Source organism: Astatotilapia calliptera, chromosome 9, assembly GCF_900246225.1.
Source record: "Astatotilapia calliptera chromosome 9, fAstCal1.2, whole genome shotgun sequence".
NCBI lineage: Eukaryota > Metazoa > Chordata > Actinopteri > Cichliformes > Cichlidae > Astatotilapia > Astatotilapia calliptera.
This window is the reverse complement of record NC_039310.1, coordinates 7,740,885-7,765,333: the sequence shown is the minus strand read 5'-3', so window position 1 is coordinate 7,765,333 and position 24,449 is coordinate 7,740,885. Positions and strand designations below refer to the sequence as shown.

The following is a 24,449-nucleotide window of genomic DNA, read 5'->3' as shown; positions in this document are numbered from 1 at the left end:
CTGACCAAAGATGTTATCTGAGCATTCAGTTAGCATTAGCCAAGAAGCTAGCTAATACTAATACATTAGTAGCATAAATTTAGCTAACAGCAAACCTAAATAGACAATATTTTTTATTATATTCCATGAATTAATAAAGAAAACACTTGAAAGCTGCTACCGGTTACAGAAGAGTTTGATATAAATAAAGGCATGTTTTTCTTTTCTTCCCACATTGCAAAACAACGTGATTGGTCAGTTTCACTTAAAGATACAGAAAAGAAAAATGACTTTTGTGCTGCCTTATGTGCATGCTACAAAGTCTCTAAATGATATAGCGATAGCCACACCAACCTCCTATTCACTGTGGTTCCTTGGACCAGAGGCCGGGAAATGGCAGACCACACTGCTTGATCCAGATGGTTACACCGCCCGGAGCTACACACCCTGGTAACCGCAAATGGACTGAGCTTGCTTATAATAAATTGGCGGAATTGGGTCGGTGCAGTGACTTTAAGAGCGACTGATTATCCAACTGGGCTTTTGTCAGGATGTGGTGTTTCACTACCATTCTCTCACTTTCTTCTTGTTGTATTTGCCCATTAGCAATCTTAATGTCTTCCACATGTCTGTTTGTGTACAGCTCGACTGTTCTCTTAAAACGGTTCCCTATGTGGTGGCCTCCAAGCATACTATCAAGAGAAGCATGGGCGGTAAAGCCATATGTTAGTGCTGGCCCATCATCGCAACCTGCTTTGATATCTCAAAGGTTTGTGACCAGCTCTGAACCAAGAAATATTACACCTCGGCTGTCTTGCTCGACTCCCACCCAGCTGCTTTCCTCGTCCTAGTTTTTTTTTTTTTTTTTTGATAGCTGCAAATAATTTTCATAATTACATCCCGCCGGCTCTCATGTTTTAACAGGTGGAGAATTTTTGTTTCCTCCTGCTTTGTCTGTGACACCACCAAGGAAGCAGGGGAAAGATAAAAACGTGCCATATTGACATCATTTTTCACATTATTGGATAAAAACAAACACGGACATCTCTTTGATTTGATTTCAACAAATGTCATGTTTTATATGGCATTATATTCCAGGTCTAACATGAAATAATCTGATTCCCCTTCCCTGGATAATGGCATTAGGCTGACTGATTTTCTCTCCTGGCTATTTCTCATGCATTTCTCTTGGCATGGCGTCATCCACGTCAACCCTTCGGTTTGAGACTGAAGAGTGTAGCACCGCAGGATTCCTCCTCACTTCCTTTCAAATCACATTAATAACTTTCAGAGTGCGTGACTAATTATTTTCTCACTACCACATTCGACTCCAGTAAAATTATTTTTCTTTTCCACCTCTCAGTTCATCTGATATTGGTTTATGTGCTCTACAGTTTCTGAGCCCGGGAAACATGTTGTTGCAGCGAAACCTGAAACATATGAGTCCAATTCACTTCGCCCACGTGGAATACTATTATGTTTTTAAGACTCGGAGGGCTTGAGAAAAAGACTTGCTGTTGACGCTGAGTGAAATGTAATTGCGCTGTTATTGCAGCTGTCCAAGTGAGGAGAAAAGCAGTCATTTCAGGAACAGAAGACGTTTCCAAGAAGACGTTTTTGCTGACAGCTTTTCATTCCACCAGCGCACCTTTACCCCATCGATTAATTCCAGAATTGTTCTCGTCGGTCAGATATTGCTGTATTATCAGAAGTGTTTGGCTTCACAGAGATACACTCGCAGCGTCTATTGATACCCCCCCAAAGGGCACCTTAATACCCCATATTTAGCATGTTTAGACACTTGCTTGTTACTGTAATGTACATATTTATAATACCCATATATCATTCTCTATATGTCTGCATGCTGTCAATACAAATAAAGGCAGTAAGAAGAGCTGATTATACTACTATTAACACTTTGACCTTCAGATACCTCAAACTTGAAATAGAGGTCAAAGGTTATATGTGATATGATATTTTAAACCTTTATACAGTACTTAATATATGTTGATATTATGTTTGATAGTTTCAAGGTTTTGGTGATCTTTTGATCAATAAATCCTTCAGTTCACCTGGAAGACCTTGGTTAATGTAAGCCAAATTTTAATGGATTGTTAACATGACCGCACTCTACACCCTGACCAAGTTTGATCAGAAATCATTTGAGACTTTTTGTGACTGAATTGCAAGCACGCACGCAAATGCTACCAAAAACATAACCTCCTTGATGGAGATAACAATGGGAAGGTATCATTTTGTGGCAAATAGGGCTAATGTTGTAAATTGGGGAATTTTAAACTCAAACCCACAATCGTGTCTTCAGCCTAACCACACAGCGAAAAGTACGTAAAACGCAAGTGCAAACAAAATTAATCAGTGAATAGTTTTAATAATGAAAAATCCCAAATGGGAGCCTTGCCGCAGTGTTCTGGCTGACAAATGTCACTACATCTTAGAGGTGGCTGTAGCTCAGGTCATCTGTTGGAAGGTTGGTTCAATTCCTGGCTTCCCCTAGTCTGCATGCCAAATATTCTTGGGCAAGATATTAACCCCAAATTGCTCTCCGATGCATCCATCGGAGTGTGAATGTGTGTGAATGTTACTTAGAAAGCACTTAGAACAATGTGCTTGTGCAAATGGGTGTGAATGGGTGAATGCACAAGTTGTGTAAAGCACTTTGAGTGCTCAGAAGAGTAGAAAAGCGCTATATAAGAACCAGTCCATTTACCATTTACATCCACATCTGGCTGTCTGCATCCACAGACACCCTTTCAACCATTAAATGCAGATTTCACATTAAATGCACATTACTGTAGCTGGTGTGTCAAAAGCATGGACACCAAAAGACACCTTGTACTGTATGTACCTTTGCAACACCACCATCTGATTGAATGGCAGTATTTGACATCCTGTGTTTACTGCAAATCAGAGGACAAAGTGCATTAAACTGTGAGTTTAGCTACGTTCTGCCAGCTCCACAAATCCAAAGACTGTGAAGAAGCTGCTCAGGTTTAGAAATCAAATTTGGGTAAATTGTGAGTTATTAAGTGGTTAATTTATTCACACAAGCCATCCACCACTACCTGCCTTCCACAATAAAGCCTGAGCCTTATGAATGCTGACAAGTGGTCAAGCCACGCCTGCAACACCTCTTCAGCTTGCTTCTGTGTAATTGGCTTGTCTCGTTCTTTCATAAGCCAGCTCGTTAGCAGCATGCTGGTGCTGAGGGAGATGATATCTCCATGTCAACCTCACAGATGATCAGACGGCAAACACACATGCACACTGGTACAGGTTAGCAGTGTGTTGTCATATGCATATGAGCGGAATGAAGCCATAGCTGGAAATGCTCGTCTATAATTTATCTCTTCAGCACACTAGTGGTGGGCTAAACTGATCCAAACTGTAGCTATCAAGACCTGCAGCTCACACAAATAAGCTCCATCGCAAAATGTTTAATGCATACTAAAGAGAAAAGTCATATCAACCATGTGGCCAGTGCAGTTTGTTTGAAAAGTTAAGAGAACAGGATTCTTTGTTTGTTTGTTTTAATCACAGCATTCTTTAAAAGCAGTTCTCCTTTCTTAATGTGTGGTTGATATGGACCACGGTTCATTTAGTACTTTATTATCTGTGTACCAGGCAACACAGATCCCTTAAACAAGCCATTCAAAAGGTACCTAGGGTTAAATGGACTAGCTAAACACACTTAGGGCTCTACTACCTTTAAGACTACAATATAAAATAAATCACTAGCCAAGAATCGCTGAAGCTGCAAACAACCAGCATGTGCCACTTTCCCACGAATAAGAACTCGTGTGAACAATTTAAGTTCAATTCATCTTTTATCAAAACAATAATTTTCTTTTCTCTTATATGGACTGGTTCTTATAATGCGCTTTTCTACTCTATCCTGAGCACTCAAAGTGCTTTACACAACACTTTTTTTCAACTGTTTCTGAGTGCTTCCTAACTAACATCCACACACTGTATGCATGCTATAGTCCGATGGATGCATTGGAGAGCAACATGGGGTTAGTACAACATGCACTGAAAGGCTTAAATGCTTGCCTTTGGTCCTCTCTTTGTTACTGTGTATTCACTGTGTCTGTGCTAACTGTATTTGTGGGTTTAACAGGCCAGCAATGGGACGGAGACATCAAGTGGACGCCATTCTGTAACGGTTGAGACTCAGGTCCAGAAACAGCAGCAAGAGGACAGAGATGATTTCCCACAAGCACAGAGACAGTACAATTCCCTGCCACGGTGAGACATCCTTCCTTCCTTTTCTTTCTTTCTTCAAACTGTCCATGCATCCATGCGGCTGCGTTCACCCCTTTGACTTATCACGTCCTCCCTGCCCTTTCTCAACCCCTTCATTTGACTTTTTTTGATTTCCATCAATTTCTTTTCCTCACATTTTTGCCTTCCCCCCCACCTCCCCCCTCCCTCACTTATCTCTTTGGCTTCCCTCAAAGTCAATCACCACAAAGCCACTTTCAACTAATCTCCAGACATTTGAACGATTCTTAGCAAACTCTTTGAATGAAATCATTTAATGTGATCGCTTAGAATTATTTGACTGATATTCAACTTCATTAAGTCAATGCTGACCTGAAGAAAGCGGTGACTTTGTCCCAAGCCCCCCTCTCCAATAACAGCTCCAATATCACATTATTTTTTCTAAAGGCTATTTTTTCCCCCTACAATCTCTTGCCTCGCACAGTTTGCCATTAGGAGCTACAAGCACTGCTCTTCATCTTCTCCATCTTCTTGTTTCGATTCTTTTTTGCATATTTGTCAAAGAGATGCCAATAAAGCTTACCATATCTTACATCTTGAGCCTTTTTTGTGGGAGGGGGTGGTTTAGTATCAATATTTGCCATTTCTGCCAGCAATCCGTTAAATGTCTTTACTGAAGTTTTTAATCTCATGGCAGTAGGTGCAAATTACAAAGTTAACCACTGCTGCTAGGGGAAAGAAAGTCGCATATGAAGCTTAATATCCTGGAAGAAAAGCTCCCCAAGGCAATAATTCTGTCATTTGACTGACTGACACATTATTGTTGAATATTTTCACACTGAAAACAATCCATTGTGAGGGTTTTTTTGCATTGTGAAATGTATTATATGTTCAAAAATGCTAAGAGCAAAGTCAAGATTTATTTCACTTTTGCAGCTTGCCAATTTAAACAAAGACGGAGCCCTTAATATATGTGTGTGTGTGTGTGTGTGTGTGTGTGTGTGTGTGTGTGTGTGTGTGTGTGTGTGCGTGCGTGCGTGCGTGCGTGCGTGCGTGCGTGCGTGCGTGCGTGCGTGGTCTTTTCATTTTCTTTGCCAGTTCTCGTCTATGCTGTAACGCACAAGCACCAATCACTTCTTCATATTCATCCCCTTTTGTGTTATGTTGCCTCAAAACACAGTTGGGTCGATGAAAACGTGTTCGTGTCTGTGGATATGGATTTGTGGTCCACACGGACACATAATCAATTTGGTCTGTATAAGGCAGACTGATCTATGCATTCCCCTCATATGTGTTATCTGCTTGCATCTCATGTGGTGTGACAGTTGAGCTGGGACCTTCTCTCCCAGTGAGTTGCTTCTCTTGGGAAAGTTCATGTCTCCGGCCAAGCAGCCAAGCGAGGATGGCCTTTGATATGCATTCCTTTCATAATCTCATAGTGGCTTCGGGCTAAGAGCCACATGAGCTCAGGCTTGATGCTTGACCCTGGCTGAGGCTTTTCGGGGCTTGGTGTGTCGGCATGGCTTCTCATTAAAGAGCTAGTCTTACATCCCCAGATTAATAATCACAATGCCTTCTAATGTCAGCCACCTCTCTTATTGGAACCTCTTCATCTTTTCCTCTTCCAAAGCAGGAAGTCTGAGCAGTCAGCCATTCAGCAGAAAAGGGAACATTCCCTCACCAAAAAACACCCCAGAAGCTTCCAGAGGAAACCATGGTAGCTGGTTATCTGATGACGGCCAGGCTTAGCTCGCTGTCTGGGATGTGAGGATTGGAAGAACACTAATGAAGGCTTGTTGTTGGAGCAGGATTAGCAGTGACAGGCAACGGAGGTCGAGAGTGACTGGGAGAGGAACGAGTGTTTTAGTAGGAAGGAGAGACCACTGATTAGCCCGAAAGAGATGTACACACACACACAAGCACACGCATGAATGCAGTGAATGTCGAGATAAGGTTCTTAACTGCGGGCTGAGTGAACTGCCAGTAGCTCTTTCATCTAGCCGTGCAACTATCGCATTCCCAGCCAAAAGAATATTGTTCCAAGTTAGAAAGAAAACATTATTCCAGGTTTGTAGACAATTTATTTATACAATATAGAAAATGATTGTTGCATTACACATTAGATGCTTTTGGGTGCATGTGTGCGTGCGTGCATGTGTGGAAGCTTTCTCCTACTTCTCATAAACTCTGATTCTTCCCAGCTGTTTTAAAGAAACACACAGCGGCCACAAATGTTCCTGCGAGCCAACATCCTGGGTTTGTTTGTTATTTTCTGTCATTCTAAATTTACCCCACTCTTTGGCATGATGTATTTTCCCATCCCCTCCCGCTGTACATGTAACTAATCTACTTTGTGATATATTTTGGCAAAGGAGTAGAGGTGATAAGAGAAGTAGATCCCTTGACGCATCAATCACTATTACATTCCTGTGGAGCAACGCAATCTCTCTGCTCTCATCTCTCCGCTTCTGACTTCCCCCTAAAACTTCTGTGCTTTTAAAACCTAAAAGGTCATTCTGGAAACGCAGGTTGCTTCCTCGTGCAACAGGCGTTCCTGTGCTTCTAAACAAGCAACTCCCTCATGAGCGGTGCTGGCTGCTCTGTGAGCCAAGCCAGGGTGTAAGTGCGTGGCGGCTCGCCCAGACGGTGAGGTCCATGTATGGAGCATGTGGTGAGGCTCTCTGCAGTCTGTCCCTACATCTGCCCCTGTACTTGTGCATACTAGCAACCAAATGGCGGAACAAGAGGATGTGTTTGTGTTGCACATGTTCGTAACAGAAATGCATGCACAAAAAAACTCACAAGCTCACAAGAGCCCACATACCCCACGTTTACAGGGCCGTGTGCTTTAGCCCTTCCCCTCCCTTTAGTCATTGTGAACCGCAAGGGCTTTCATTAGAAATGCTGAAATTCTGGGATTCTCATAACAGTTTCACTATGATGATGATAGAAAGAAAATATTTCTAGCAATGGAAAGTTATCAAGAAAGAGGCACTGTGTTTTGTAGCATTTGCTTTAAATCTGTGTGCCCATGATGGCAGCCCTGGCATAGGAACAAACTGTATAGTGTTTCTACTTGCAGTGGAATTCCCTTATTGAAATCCCCACTTCAACACTTATTTTTAAAATGTTTATTATGAAACAGAATGGTATTTCAATAAAAGAAAGAAGAAATAGAAAAAAAAACACAACAGAAGGTCAAAAAACCCACAAAGGAAGTTGAATAAAATAGAACAGAAGTAGAAAAAAACAACTCTCACAAACACAACTGTAGTGTTTCTGGTGAGACATTAATGCACAAGTGACAAAAACATGTGAAGGATTGCACCGAGACATGTTTAAAAGGATTCATCAGTGCTATCAGAGAAAAAAATATCACATGATTCATGTAATACGTTTACTGTTAGCTTGTCAGTTCTGTAGCTGTTCTATCACGTTAATATCTCACCAAAAACACTTTCGTTGTGTTTTCTGTGTGTGTTTTGGTTTGTTTTTTTTGGGGGGGGGGGGGGGTTTGCTGAAGTTTTCCTTTGTATTTTATTTTACTTCCTTTGTAGTTTTTTTTTTTTTATTGCTGTCACCCCTTGAGTCGGCACCCAAGCCGGTGAATGCATTAACCCAAGAAGGAAGTCACCTAGGATCAAATTGATACCATAGCTACATCGACTAAACCTCTCTGACAATTTTGAATTTTGAAAAGGAAAAACACAGCGTTTTGAAAACGCTCCCAAAAACGCATAAATTTCAAAACAGAGCTGCCCCGTCGCAGTGTGGACACTCGAAAATGCAGACTTTCTAATAGCGGAGGGCATTATACAGCAGTTGTTTAGATTGCTCTCAATTTTGACAGCCCTAAAAATGATTAATATCAGTTTGTACATGCTCCAGATAGCTTTTCTTCAAATTCTTTAATTCTCACTCGCTTTTGCGCATGCGCAGGACTGTAACATTTTGGGTTGTTTCAATATGAACGCGCAACTCTGTGAAAACAACTGAAAACGCTAGTATGGACACCGTTTTCTTTTTTTTTTCTTTTTTTTCCTTTAAGCGAAGGACAGTGCGTTTATTTACAGTGAACACATACACCAAGTGGCTATATACAACGTGCAGGGGAAACGGATCCGGGTCGCCAGGGTCCGTGGGAAACAGGGTTGGGAGAAGGGTGTTCCACACTTTCTGTACAAAAACGTTCCCCCTCAATCACTCCTCTCCGCATCGGGTTCCAAAAACGATACTGATAGCTCAACGATCCAGCGAAGACTAGTGCAGACTCGCCATCTAAGTAGTGCAGTAATCAGCTGGGATCAGCGGCCGGTGTGGTGATGAGCAGGTGTGTGGGCCAGCAGCGGGAGCCCGCAGTGAGCATCGCCGTGGCGAGAGAGAGAGTGAGAGAGAGAGAGAGAGAGAGAGAGCGAGAGAGAGAGAGCAAACAAACCACAAACATATTGCCCAATAGAGGATTGACCAGCGGGGCACAGGGACCATGACAGAATGTGTATTTTTATTTTTATTTTACCGCAAGCAAAAAGTACTCCACCACAGATTTTCAAATTCTTATCTTACCTTATACTTTTCTTTGCAAATATTTCATTCATTAAACTGCAGTCATGCTTTGGGACCCTATCTGCGATGTTTAAGGGAGCTCTGAAGAAATGTTATGGTTGCAGCTTTTAGGCTTTTTGCATTTGATACATAGGGGCACAACAGTCCTATGTGAAAAGGTCAGTCCATCACAAACCATCATGTTCCCTGATGTTGTCTCCAAGACTTGAAAATATGCTGCCTGTTATTTATTTATTTATTTTTGTCCTGTGGCATTTTGGGATGATTTAAATATTAAGTACAAAAGTTGTCTAAATGGTGCTTAAAATAACATTTCACCATTTGATTTTTGTTTGATTGCAAGAGGAAAGAACAGACAGAGACTGCACAAGTAAATGCTATTTTAAATAAAGATATTAAAATACATACATACATATATATTTATAAATTCACCTGTTATGTTTATCATCCAAACTTGTTTATATTAAGTGTTTAATTACCCTTTTAAAGTCACACTGACAGCAGCAATCTAACATGATCCTAAACATTTTTCATTTAAAATTAAAATAACAAAATGCCATCAACAATCTTTTTTCTTAAATTGCTCCCTGATTTTTGTTATATGTAACTGTACCCAAGTCAGCATCTGACTACAATAAATGCTTAATTGAAAAGGGAATGCCACTATAATATATACACTCAACAAAAATATAAATGCAACACCTTTGTTACTGCTCCCATTCCCCATGGGATGGACGTAGAGACCTAAAATTCATTCCAGATACACAATATAACCATCCCTCCCAAACAGTGGTCACAAATCAGTCCAAATGTGTGGTAGTGGGCACATCTGCTATATTGAGATAATCCATCCCACCTCACAGGTGTGCCACATCAGGATGCTGATCTGACATCATGAGTAGTGCACAGGTGTACCTCAGACTGCCCACAACAAAAGGCCACCCTGGAATGTGCAGTTTTGTCTCACAGCAAAATGCCACAGATGCCACAAGCAATGAGGGAGCGTGCAATTGGCATGCTGACAGCAGGAATGTCAACCAGATCTGTCGCCCGTGCATTGAATGTTCATTTCTCAACCATAAGCCGTCTCCACAGGCGTTTCAGAGAATATGGCAGCACATCCAACCGGCCTCACAACCGCAGACCTCGTGTAACCACACCAGCCCAGGACCTCCACATCCAGCAGGTTCACCTCCAAGATCGTCTGAGACCAGCCACCCAGACAGCTGCTGGAACAATTGGTTTGCACAACCAAACAATTTCTGCACAAACTGTCAGAAACCGTCTCAGGGACGCTTAACTGCATGCCCGTCGTCCTCATCGGGGTCTTGACCTGACTCCAGCTCGTCGCCGTAACAGACTTGTGTGGGCAAATGCTCACATTCGATGGCGTCTGGCACGTTGGAGAGGTGTGCGCTTCACGGATGAATCATGGTTCACATTGTTCAGGGCAGATGGCAGCTGAGAATGTCCCAGTTCTTGCATGGCCAGCATACTCACCGGATATGTCACCCATTGAGCATGTTCGGGATGTGCTTGACCGGCGTATACGACAGCGTGTACCAGTTCCCACGAATATCCAACAACCTCGCACAGCCATTGAAGTGGAGTGGACCAACATTCCACAATTGACAATCTGATAGACTCCATGCGACGATGTGTTGCACTGCATGAGGCAAATGGTGGTCACACCAGATACTGACCAGTTCTGGGTCCCCAGACCCCCAATAGCGCAAAAAACTGCACATTCCAGGGTGGCCTTTTGTTGTGGGCAGTCTGAGGTACACCTGTGCACTACTGATGGTGTCAGATCAGCATCCTGATGTGGCACACCTGTGAGGTGGGATGGATTATCTCAATATAGCAGATGTGCCCACTACCACACATTTGGACTGATTTGTGACCACTGTTTGGGAGGGATGGTTATATTGTGTATCTGGAATGAATTTTAGGTCTCTACGTCCATCCCATGGGGAATGGGAGCAGTAACAAAGGTGTTGCATTTATATTTTTGTTGAGTGTATATATATATATATATATAAAAACACCCAGCACGCCCCTGCGGGCGGTTTATCCTTCAAGCTCGGGTCCTCTACCAGAGGCCTGGGAGCTTGAGGGTCCTGCGCAGTATCTTAGCTGTTCCCAGGACTGCGCTCTTCTGGACAGAGATCTCCGATGTTATTCCCGGGATCTGCTGGAGCCACTCGCCTAGCTTGGGAGTCACCGCACCTAGTGCTCCGATTACCACGGGGACCACCGTTACCTTCACCCTCCACATCCTCTCGAGCTCTTCTCTGAGCCCTTGGTATTTCTCCAGCTTCTCGTGTTCCTTCTTCCTGATATTGCTGTCATTCGGAACCGCTACATCGATCACTACGGCCGTCTTCTTCTGTTTGTCTACCACCACTATGTCCGGTTGGTTAGCCACCACCATTTTGTCCGTCTGTATCTGGAAGTCCCACAGGATCTTAGCTCGGTCATTCTCCACCACCCTTGGGGGCATTTCCCATTTTGACCTCGGGACTTCCAGGTTATACTCGGCACAGATGTTCCTGTACACTATGCCGGCCACTTGGTTATGGCGTTCCATGTATGCCAAGTGGCCGGCATAGTGTACAGGAACATCTGTGTATATATATATATATATATATATATATATATATATATACATATATTTTTATTTTTATTTTATTTATTTATTTTTTGGTGTCCCGTCTGGATTTTTAGCCATCAGAATTGTTGTCTTAAGGCCAAGAAAGATGCCTGGACACCGTTTTCAAATCTATCCGGGCTAGTGTGGACGTAGCCTCAGTTGCACTGCGTTTGAACACTCAGGGCCATCGTACATATTCCACTGCCAATATATCTGCCTATATATATTTACCATGCTTATATTCAAAAGTGCTTTCTTACCAAATGCTGGACTGACTTGGCTGGACATGTATTTAGTATTTATTTTTATTTATTTATTGTCATTGTCAAGAACAATGAAATTGCGTTTGGGGCTTCCATACAACCCCCCAAAAAAAGAAGAAAATAATAAATACCCCTTAAAACCCAAGTGTACATATTTAACCCAGTGTGACTCCAATGCAATAAGACAATCCTTAGCAATCCTCACCACTTTCATCAAAACTTTAAATGGGCATATTTTTGAATGGAGTAAAATTCATCAGTTTCATCTAGTTGATTGTGCAATTAAAAACCATGGTTGTTGGGTTTTGTTTTGTTTTTTCAGTTTGTACAAATTGAGAAATGAGTCCCACTTCCCTCAATTGTAAAACCACACAGTTGTGTCTTCTGCCTGTTCCTCACAGCCTCCCTGGAATGCAGGTGTTCTGGCCTAAAAGCATACCGGGCCCCTGTCTCCCTCTGCAGTCTTGTGCCTTGTACTCAAAAGCCTTTTAAGCACACAATGGGTCAGTGAGGTGTGAATGGGATCTCTCTTAGCACCCCTGATGCAAAAGACACTGTCACAGATATTCCATCCCACGTCTGCTCTAATGGATTCTAATAGCCAAAGACCCTGCAGATTTCAATGACAGCTGTCCAGGTGAAAGGGGAGCACGTGTGGTGGGAAGCATGCATGGATGATAGCTCTTTTGTTTAAATTTTGTTTCTAACAAAAGATACGTCCATAAATCTTTGGCCGGCCTGTCAGTGCATGGGCTGACAGGCAAGTCGAAGATGAGTAGAAGCCAGATAACTCTCTGAGGCCTACCATTATTCTGTCTGGTCTGTAAGTGCACCCATCTGCATCCCCAATACCAAGTTAAATGGATGAAAGCCGGCATTTTCTCAGCGAGGTTTTAACATTTATGTTTGTTTACAATGTGGAAATAATAGTCCTGCACGCGTTTCATGCTTCCGATATTTATTTCCTGCCTCTTTCATGTCTCGTTTCTTTTTTCTTTTATGTTACTGGATTCAGTCTAATCACGCAGGAGCCTAAAACAGACCCCTCTGCACCATTGATGTTGCTTTCAGTATTTTAAGTGAATGCCACGTCCTGCTTTTAGCTCCCACACAAATGTGAAAATGATCCCGTTTTCCGCTGAAGTGCAGTTCCTTTTGAATTCCCCTTGAATACTGCTGACCCAGGGGGCTTTTTTTTTAAACAGAATCAAATAAAATCCACCTCTGTTCGCTTTAGATTTAATTGCTGCTTAAGGTGACTGAGAAAACAGTGCAATTGACCCTCCTACCTGTTTCTGTGTGTTTAGGCAACCTCGCAAGAACAACAGTGCGGCGTCCCAGGACTCGTGGGATAAGATGTACGTGCCAGCAGAGGGATTTCAGCCATCCAAGGAAAATCCTCGCTACTCCGGGGGCCAGGGGTCACGTAACGGCTACCTGGGAACACCCAGTATTAACGCCCGCGTCTTCCTCGAGACCCAGGAGTTGCTGAGGCAGGAGGAAAGGCGTCGAGAGCAGGAGGCCAGCAAAACCAGGCCGCCTCCTGCACAGGAAACCCCCAGCGGCATCACCTTTGACCAGAACAGAGACAGCACTCAAGCCACTGGCTCTGCCATAGCTCGGGCCCTCTCAAAACCCAAGGGGCCCTACAGACAGGACGTGCCCCCATCACCGTCCCAAATCGCCAAGCTCAGCAGGCATCAGAGTTCAGTGAAGGGAAGGCTGTTTTATTCCTGAGAGGGTGAAAAGGAAGAATATGGATGTCTTTAAGGAGATGAGGACTGATCCTAACAAGCATTTACAGGGAAAAAAAAACAAAAACAAGATTTGTGGGATTTTTTTAAAATAAAAATATGAAATATAAAGATTTTTATAGGACTGCTGTAAAAAATGTTTATATTTAAAGAAAGATTTTTTTTTAATTAAGAACCGTGATCCTTTTTAAGCTGTTTTATAGTCCAGCATTGTGATCATTCATACCTTGTATGTTTATCCTTTAAGTGCCTTTAAAGTCATTTGATTGTTTGGTGTTTTTGACTCGTGATCTGCTGTTTTGACCCATCTAACACACCCGGAAAAAGCTGCCATCACAACAGAGCACTGTTTGAGGGGATCTCAGCAGCGCTGCACCTAAACAGTCGTAACCTAATGGGCAAGTCTCAGTCCAGACATGCTTTTTCTACCACGCATCTGCTAGACCTCAGTCGATACCACGCTTGTGTGAATGAGGCTTATTTTTGATGTTCATGGCGACTTTAACTGTGTGTGTGTGTGTGTGTGTGTATTTGAGAGAGAGAAGGTGACAGAGTGCTGGCAGGAGCTGACATGTAGTGGGAGAGTGTGGAGGTTAAAAAGCTTGTGTGAACTGTGGAGTCAGAGCTTGGGTTTTGGGCATGAGCACCCATCCCCCTCACTTCAGGGAAATGTCCCTTTTGGTTTCAGATACAGGACTTACTCAAAGTCTATCCTCTTTCCAACCCCCTCTTGTATTCAGTATGATAATCCTAAATTCTCTCTTCCCTTCTGCTGGCTGCTTTATCAGTCCCCCCTCCCCCCCTCTCTCACATTGTCGCCATCAATATACAGCACTCTCAGTGGAGGAAAACGGCTTTAGATCTTCTTTATTTCTGCTCCGCTCCACCCACTCAGGGAATCCAGCAGTACAAATGGGGTCAGGTCTGGGTTATTAATTAATGTACGTCATTAAAAATAAATGCACACCTTCGTTTGTGTTTGTTCTCACGTACGGTGAGGAGATAAAAAATGGCAACCTTGGCGGCGTGCCGCTTGGCCCCTGGCCTCGCCTGGACTGATTTGGCCGTAACCGAAGCCTGCTGGCCTTTAGGTGTCTGAGCTGTTCTTCGCTGAATATTTCATCAGGGCAGTTACATGGGAAACTGCATCAGCTCTGCTGTGGGTGGCCTTGGTGTAGTGCTGCATATCCATGGGGCAGATACAATGGAGCTGATTTTGTTTACCTTCATGATTATTTCCATTATTTCCAAACAAGAATTCACTCTTCTGGAGTTGAGGACCTGATTTGCTATGTGAGGCCAATTTTTTTTTCTTAAGGAGAAAAGTGCAGATTACATTTGAGTTACAGTTTAGATTTAGATCAGGTTCGGAAAAATGACTTGGATATATGTTTATATGCACTAAAAAAAAACAGGTTATGCTTTCAACTTGAAACTGAGGTGTAAATGTGATCAGGCTGGTGATCAGACTTCTCCTTTGCTACATTACACAACGGTCTTTTGTAACTGCTGTGGTATTACAATATGCTGTTTCATGGTGAATGTGCTCAACAAGCAGATCTCCAGCATTGTCATATGACACATGTAGACCTCTGGTGGTTTCTTTGTGTCAACTTCAGTCACGCTTGGATGGATTTATTTTGAACACCAAGGATGTATCTAACAAGCGAACTCCTTGATTCTCAACTCTGAGATCAGGCACATGTAATAAGAAACCCAGCGAGACATCTGCATGACCAAGAAGTCTGTTAAAAGCTAGCTTGACAAATCAGGTCTCTCTAATTCCATGTTCCAGCCATAGACAAATCAGCCTACCACAGACAGCAGGCCGAAGCTTTGTTGCTTAAAAAAAAATGCATTCGATATAATACACTGACTGGAGTTCTCACAGAATGAATTGCACTTTTCTCTTTTGTCCCCTTTGTGATCATTCAAATGAATTTGCTTCGCTAAACCTCTGTTATTTCCTGAGCCCCGGGTTAAGCGCCGAGTCTGGGATTATACTTCTTTGGGAACACACACACGGACAGCTGCGGCCACCACCGAGGCCTTGTTCTTCCTATAACGCTGCTTTCTGGTCCGTACAGAGTTCTCTCGGAGGACACTGCAGTGCGCTGGCAGCACATACAGCAGATCTCTCCACCCTGGCCTACTTAAGTACGCTGAAAATATAACAGCATAAGACTAGAATTAGGATTAAGATAAAACTCCAGGCTACAGTTTCACAGTCGCTGGTGAGATTATCGATTACGGTCCTCACAAGCAGCAAAAAAAAAAGTATCCTCACACATGCAAGGATATTGAAAGGAGAGCATGAGTAAGCTTGTTTTGCTACCAATTTTTGCATCGTGCTTGTATGTAGGTGGCCATGTGGTTAAGTGTCTGTGAATGCTGCCAGTAAATAGATTCTCCAATATGTCTCTGAATATGTCTTGGCAGCCATATGAACCACTCTGCTGCCGAGTGGGAGAAGAGCAGAGGAGTAGGAGGGAGAGAAGATGGGAGGCCTGACCTTGCAGATGATTCAGTCAATGGAGTAATCACAACTATTCCTCTGAGTCCGCACTACAAACGAGAGGTTACTGACGAGGCGGCGCTCACTTTTGCTGTCTCTTCTTCTTATTCTCCACATTTATCTCCTCCTTCTGTCTGTCAGTTTGCATCTTTTTTTTTTTTTTTTTTCCTGGGCAGAATTGTTGGATCTGGTTGTGTAGATGAAAGTGGTGGTTGCTGTTGTTGTTGGTGGTGGTGTGTGTGTGTTTGCATGGGCGTGCATGTGTTTATGTAAAGGAACTTTGACACAGCAGCTGTTTTAACCAACGTGTCCGTGTTTCATGTCTCATGAACTGTAGAGGCGCCCGTGATATCTAATGATTTTATTCCCCATCTCTCCTATGCAAATTAGATGATATCCCATAATGCACATTTATTATTTGTGTTGTGTAATTAATGTTTGTTCTCCATCTCTGTGACATATGGATATTTTTTTCCCCCATAAAGCTATTATTTCGGGAGATTTTTTTAAAGTCCTGGGATAAATGAGAAAGATATTGCCATATTTTCATTGTGTTTTTACAGCCTTCCTTTATTGTGTTTTATTATCCACAACATGGTACTATGGTAGTGAAAAAAAAGAAAAAAAAATATTAATATGTAAGCACTGTGCAATTTTCCTTTATACAACAGTGTGTCATTAAGAAATGTTTCTGCTGTTCTCTGTACATATGATATGAACCATTTTTTCAGCGAATAAATTGAGGGTAGTTTCAGTCCTTGTAACAGTAATTTCCCTTGATTGCTTTGCTTTAACATTCACAAATTGTTCCTCTCCTTGATAACGCCAGCTAAGGGAAGTAATGAATAACTTATTCTTGCTGCTGCCATACCGGATATGTATTCAGGATTCAAGAATTCAAAATGAAACATTGTTGAACTTCTGATAATTATCGGTTATGAAAGTAAAATTGGCTGTTCTCTTTCAGAGGTATGCACATGCATTTGAACTAGGAACGTTCACTTTACTCGTCATCTGGTTGCCATATCATTTCTCACTCTTTCAACATGAAGGCAAGAGAGACCTGAGTAAAGGCTGAACTTTCTAAACAGTTGCTCTTATCACTTTTTGACTGCTGAAACAAGTGGAACGTTTATGGTCTAACTGCAGCTATAAACTGGCGCTAGCTGAAAATGTGGTTCCCACATTTGTTAAAGTGGCAACAAATCCAAAGGTACAAAAAAAGCCCCACACTCGCACATTCTCTTTGTTTTTCATCTCTTTACACTCCAGCCTAGAGCCGGCTTTCCTTCTAACAACATCCTGTGATGACGCTGATGGTGATAAAGACAATAGTTAAGTTTATGATGTTGAACTCCGGGGAAAAGGAAGGTTTTAGAAAGTGCAGGTTCTGGCCCTGCATTACAGAACTCCTGCCAAATCTGCCTCATCCTGAGGAAGGGAAAGGCTTTTGATAGAATCCGTCTGCTCAGAGAGGAAACATAGTATAGAGCACATGCACCAGGGGTAGAGACATCCACTACTCCGTATAGCGCCTTGGGGTGCAGCAGTAAAATTAAGGTGAAGAGTGAGTGGAGTAAATTTGTCCAGCCTGTGAGAGGACAGAGGGTGACTTTAACCCTGAATAATACCTCGAGGGGAAATTTAAAAGCACCTCTGAAGTAACTCTTCTCTGAACATCCCTGCTGAGCCACAGTCCGTTGCTTTTTATATTGCCTTTGATTGAGGGTCAATAGAGCAAATGGGGAGGAAAGAGACTGCATTTGGTCATGTTCCAGCTCTGTTTCAGCTTTCACCTTTCCCAAAATTCAAAGAGCTTTAATAGAAATACATATCAATGCTTTTGTAGAGTATCACAAGACAAGTTTTTTTTTCTTTAACATTTTTTTGTGGCCAGTCTAAAACATTTCCTTCACATCTGAGTACAGCTGAGTACAGCTTTAAAAGTCTAGTTTAAGATAATGTAAAGTCTAACTTTGTTGATATTCAGTTTTTTTAGTAGTGATGTGTTTACAGTGCTATCCTAAATCTTGAGCCACAGCTCATTTTTTAAATATTTCATGTCCAAGGAGCCTTTTTCTTTAGACATGAGGTTTTTTTCACTCATTTTCAGTCCTGACCTTTTACTTGACCATTTTCATTTTTTTGTTTGAGCTGCACACTTTAAAAAATCTGAGGAAACTCAACAAGTGAAGGAGTGGCAGGACTAAAAAGTATCCACAGCAGGTGAACATTATCTGTTCATTCATCATTCTTTTGTTTTTAATTAATTTATTATTTTTAAATATGAGGAAAGATCTGAAACAGGACCTGAGAGATGACTTCATTCAGTTGATCCATCTACTGAACAAATGAGCCTAAGCAGCATCAGAAATGGTCTTAATGGGAGTTGTTAAGAAGTCATTCTTAAGAAAGGGAAACGGGGAGAAAAGGCAAATTACACAAGACCTGGTCTAAAACTCAGTGGCAACAGTCTTATGACATCTTTTGGATTTTTGGTTTAATATGTGCAGAGAAGACCATGAAAGAAGTGCGTGTCTAAAGCCATCTGTAAAACACAATGGAAGCTCTGTCGTGATTTAGAGCTGTATTTCAGCCAGTGCTGTTGGGGATCTTGTCAAAATTGATGGAATTATGAACGCTGAAAAGTACCAACAGATTTTGATTCACCATGAAATACCATCTGGAAAGCATCTGATTGGCAAAAGCTTTGTTTTTAGCATGACAATAATACCAAACACTGCCAATGAAGTAAAAGCATACCCAGATTTTAAAAAAACATGCATTGGAAAACTATTGGTCATGCATTGGCCTCCCCAGAGCCTGGACATGAACATTATTAAAGCAGTGTGCGATCATTTTGAAGAATTTTGAGAATGAAACAAAAGGTAGAAATCTCCAAAGAAGAGCTTTGGATGTTCTTCAAGATGCCTGAAGAAATATTCCTAAAAATCATATACGTGCTCTATTTTTGTCCAACAATCAAATGTTTCTGTGTGTGTGCAAGCACTTGAGGACAGTATGGCAGACAAAAACTTCATCGCTACAACATTCCAGACATAAATCCAGTTGACACATCCATAAAGGTAATCTAAAGCCATCAAAAGACAATCCGTTTCATCCCAGTGTGATACAAAACGCAGCATATAACCTACTTTGCTGTATCAGCTTGCACCCTTAACACTTTGAAGCCTGGGGGAACAGTAAAGCTGTCCTTGGCTCTCGTCTGCCTGATCATTACTCACGCTGAAAAAGCTCGGCTGAGACTTTAATATCACCCCTTTTGCATCTCCCCCATCAGATTACTTCATAATGAAAACCTTCAGCGATTTCCAATGATCAACAGCAGACGCTGTCATTCGGCCAGTTTGATTTCATTACTCCACTTTGTCCTCGTGACCCCTGCAGGCCAGACCAGTAGACCCCTGTGCTGGCAAGTGCGAGCATGTTGATATGAGAAGCAGATGGGGTTTGTGTGAACTGCCAGTAGATAAAAATGCTTGTGTCAAGCGACTGGAAGGGTAGGGGTCTTTTCAGCCTGGTGATAGTGGAGTCAGAGTCACCTGTTTTGGGTTGAAGAACCTGCTTCTCCATTCGAGCCATGATCTGCTGCACCGCTGGGATTTCAAAAGCGGAAGTCCACTCTGTAGCAGGAAAACTCACGGCCATAAATCTCAGCAGATGCACAAGAAAAAGCAGTTGTGGGGGGTTGACACAAATGCACACATGCACACACGTACCAAGAGGTTCTTCCCTAAAGGTTTGGGCAACATCTGGCGATTGCATGTTTCTGATGAGCAGATTGTATCTGTAATGGAGGCAGAGGAGGGAGGAATGCTAACGTTTGTTCGTATGTGTGTGTGTGTGTGCGGCCGAGACAGAGGAAGACTCAACCTAAGAGCAGGCTTACTGAAAAGATGACCAAATGAAGAACAGAGAAACAGAACAGATATCGTGTTTACCAGAACAGGCCTTGCCTCCCGCTTGGTGGGAGAAATTATGGTCTCAACCGGAATCCATGCACTTTGTGCTGCCAGATATTATGTGAAACTGGTGGAGAATCTTTGAGGCCTGCAGGCTCAATTTGTAGAATTTTAAAAGCAGCTAACACGGATGCTGTTGAACTCCTAACATAGATCTGAAAGGCTTTAAACAAGATGCGGTTGTCCTTCTGCCAATCTTTCACACATCTTAATAATACTTAAGACCTTCTTTTCTTAATAGACAGTCATCAGACTACTTTAGAGGATTAACTCATGTATTAAGAACAATTATGTCAGAATTACTTCTTATTTTTCAAATTCGATCCACGGTTCTGTGACAGAGAAACCTGTCTTGGCTTGTGTTGAGATAATTTTAGTTTAATGGGTTATATGAATATGTACAGATAGGTGAATTTAAAATATTAAACTGATGCTACATCATTGCATTATAAACTAGAAATGACACTAATACACCAGAAGAAAAAAGAAAGTTGTTTTTTCTTTCTTTTTTCAAGAAAATTGCTTCAGTACAGGAAATGTTCCTTATACCTCTTATGTAATGTTTTCTGATGTTGATATTAAATGATCACAAATGCAACAACAACTGACTGATCATAAAAAAATTGGCCCGTTATGAGTTTGCTTTTTTTTTTTTGCTTTAAAAAAAAAAAAATAAATAAAAAAAACCCCTAACCCCTAACCCTATGCCGGCCACTTGGTTATGGCGTTCCATGTATGCCTTGCCTGCTAGCATCTTGCACCCTGCTGTTATGTGCTGGATTGTCTCTGGGGCATCTTTACACAGCCTGCACCTGGGGTCTTGCCTGGTGTGATAGACCCCAGCCTCTATGGATCTTGTACTCAGAGCTTGTTCTTGTGCTGCCATGATTAGAGCCTCTGTGCTGTCTTTCAGTCCAGCTTTGTCCAGCCACTGGTAGGATTTCTGGATATCAGCCACCTCCTCTATCTGCCGGTGGTACATACCGTGCAGGGGCCTGTCCTTCCATGATGGTTCCTCGTCTCCCTCCTCTTTCTTGGGTTTCTGCTGCCTGAGGTATTCACTGAGCACTCGGTCAGTTGGGGCCATCTTCCCAATGTATTCTTGGATGTTCGTTGTCTCATCCTGGACTGTGTAAATATATATATATATATATATATATATATATATATATTAGGGGTGCAACGATATTCGTATCGATATTGAACCGTTCGATACAGTGCTTTCGGTTCGGTACGCATATGTATCGAACAATACAACATTTCTAATTTATTTTATCAACTTTCCTTCCGACGATGCTGTCTGTGTTGAGCACTCAGTGAATCTGCGTTCGACTACTCCGCCTAGGCTGCACTGTCGAGCGCAGATCCACTGAGCGCTCAACACAGACAGCATAGTCAGAAGGAAGAGCGCAGGGCAAGCTAGCAAGACACATGGACCTCCCCCACCCTCATTCAGATCTGGCGTTTGGAATTATTTTGGTTTTCATGTGACGTATGACCCTGAAGGTAAGCGAGTCATGGACTAAAGTAAAACAGTATGTTGGATGTGCCATGCAATGCTCAATTACATGGGTGGGAACTAGTGTGTTAGCGCAGTTAGCTCGTTAACGTGTTGGCCGTCTAGCCCCACACACGGGGCGATCGGCGGTAGCTCGTTAACGGACATTTGCCGTGTTGTGGCGTTAAGGTCATTTCAACGAGATGAACCTGAAAGCACTAGTGGGAACACAACGAATATGACTGCACATTTACGCCGACATCATCCTAGTGCAAAGACAAAAACAACAAGCATGCTACTAACTTTAGCCGAGTCATTTAGACAGCTGTTAGCACATGATTCTCCTTATGCTGCTGAGAATATAGCCCAGAAGAAGCGGATAGTATAGCTTTTATTTTGGAAAGAGACATTTCTCTGTAATAAACTCTCTTTTCCAAAGATGAGTGATTCCTCAATCAGATACAGGGCTTGCAAAATCGCTAGCCCGACGTCCTGGAGCTAGCGATTTTTTTCAGTCGGGGTACCAAAATCTATCTCTGCCCTGCCCGTCGGGCTATTGTAGGAAGGAAAAATATATGTCAATGCTTTTGCATTCTTTCAGAAATGTAGCTGGGTAATTATGTCATTGGCATCTGTGAGCCACTGTCAATATGTGACATATTGAAATCACGTTTGAATTTGCGCTTGTTTTTTTGCTTTCACTTTGCAATCGTGCGAACTGTGTATAGAGAGCGACAGCACTGATCTGTGAGTGATGATAATTTGTGCACCAATTCCTCTGACATCGTCTTATTAATCGTTAGCTTACTATGCAAACATGACAAGTGAAATCTCCCGCAGCAAGCTTAAACATGTGAGAGGTTGATTGCGCAGAGAATCGCTGAGCTTATGTGAGTGCGTGTGTAAAAGCAGCAGGATATATATTTTAGTTCTGCTGAGCCAAATAAGACAGGTCAGGGTGAAGAAGTGACAGCCAAAGAAAAGCTTACCACAAAACGGAGAAGTTATGACAAATCAGACTAAAAGGCAAAAAGAAAGTGCAGCTTTATGGTTTCATGGACAAAAGAATTTCTGTGGCTGCAATATGATGAGCTAAATAACCAGGGGTGCACATAAGTGGTCCGCAGGTGCGCATTCGCTGTCAAAATAAAAAACACGCACAAGGGTTAGGGTTAAATTTAAAAACTGTACTTTTGAGTTAAAATATATATTTATAATTTTAATAAATGACAAATTAAAAAGGCATGAACATTTTTTTTGTATCGAAAAAATATCGAACCGTGACACCAAAGTATTGAACCGAACCGAACCGTGAATTTTGTGTATCGTTGCACCCCTAATATATATATATATATATATATATATATATATATATATATATATATATATATATATATATATATATATATATATATATATATATATATATATATATATATATATATACACAAGCTAAATTTGTTTGTTTTCCGGAACCCACAGCAAAGCCTGTAAATTATGTAGACCTCATCTTGTAAAATACAAAACGTTTAATACATCTCTGTTAATTTGGACAGTTACAGCTAACTCAAAAGAAATAATTAAGTAATTTTTTTCTTAAATTTCTATTGGAGTGTAAGAGAAAACCCAAGCATCACAGAAGGTCTATTTACCTTCTGTGATGTAATGGTGTGAATATTGAATATTGTAATTCCTTATTTTGAATAAATTCAGAGTTATTATATAAATTTTTTATGTTTGTTTGTTGTTTTTTGATTTTCAGACGAGGTTTTAAGTAGTTATTATATTTTTTGTGTACCCTGTCTTTAATTTTAGTTTTAACACCAGCAATTCTGCAGATTAACAGCCCACCCAAGAGAAAAGATCATTGGCCAGCACATATTCATCAACAAATGGAAGGTCATAGCTTAACCAACACACTATCAATTATCCCTGTGCACTCCATAAAATTAGGTCTCCCTGGGCCAAAACAGGGCCCAACCAGACAACAGTAGTCCCCTGACAGTTCCCCCTTTTTCTTTGCCAATTTAACCTGAGGCCCTTTCCCATCCCATACCACCCACTGAGCGTGACACGCCGCCTGTAAACAGCTACAGCCCTACAGGCGACGGGAGAAGAGGACTTCCCCACAAAAGAGGAGAAACAATCAAAAATAACAAGTCTACACTTGCGTGTGAGTCAGCACCCTGCGAAAGCTTGAGCTTGATGTTTTGCTTGAAGGTTTTTATTTGCGCTGTAGTGGGATCTGAGGTCACCGTGGAACCTGCAGCAAAGTACTCGAAACACTCTTTGGCTTAGCTTACGATCCGACTTGATTACACAGACTAATGTTTTATTTAACTGCGACTCTTCTGAAGCCTCAGAACTGCTCACGTGATAGCTGCCTCACTCCGGTGTGACTTTAGCCTGTAAAACTGCTGCTGCTGTTTGTTCCTGCTTGTATGACACACTGTTGGTTTGCTGCAAAGAGACAGACAGGCTGTCAGGAGCTCCTGGGTAACTGTGGGCTATTCCCTGATGGGCTCCGTGGAAGGTAATGGGCCTGCCATATTTCACTCACTCACTCTCACACACACACTGAACAGAACATTCAGGACCCTTTGCTTTTAAAGCTGGATTGGAAACAGAAGGTGTTCTGTGAGGCTGTTTGATTGGCGACATGTGTTGGGAATGGCACAAGTTTCTTTTTCTAGCATGGGGAGCCTTTGATTCTTCACAAAGTGTCTTTGAGGCATCTGTCCTTCGTGAGGCATCTTCTCATGCAGCAACACCGTTTACCCCAGATTGCTTTATGGAAGCCATGAGAGAGTCAGCGGGAGTTCAACGCCGAGCTAAGCTGGGAAAACAAATGTGAGAATAAATAAAATCGACAAATGTAATTTCATCTTGTTTTCATGCGTGGACAAGGAATTACACGTACTTGACCGGCTTTGAAATGGTAATGCATTGTTTGAAGTGTTCTGGTAAACAAAGCAGCACAACATATGCAAATATGTGGT

The 24,449-nt window shown here is 42.0% G+C and overlaps 1 protein-coding gene across 1 annotated transcript in view; it reads left to right on the top strand.

Annotated features, from left to right (window-relative positions):
- LOC113028738 (partitioning defective 3 homolog) overlaps window positions 1-13,540 on the top strand; it is a 341,162-nt gene extending 327,622 nt beyond the window's left edge. The window contains exons 23-24 of the mRNA XM_026179154.1: window positions 4,118-4,245; window positions 13,008-13,540. Coding sequence (XP_026034939.1) covers window positions 4,118-4,245; window positions 13,008-13,437 — 558 coding nt within the window. The 3' untranslated portion in view covers window positions 13,438-13,540. The remainder of the gene's footprint in view (window positions 1-4,117; window positions 4,246-13,007) is intronic.
- The last annotated feature ends 10,909 nt before the right edge of the window (window positions 13,541-24,449 follow it).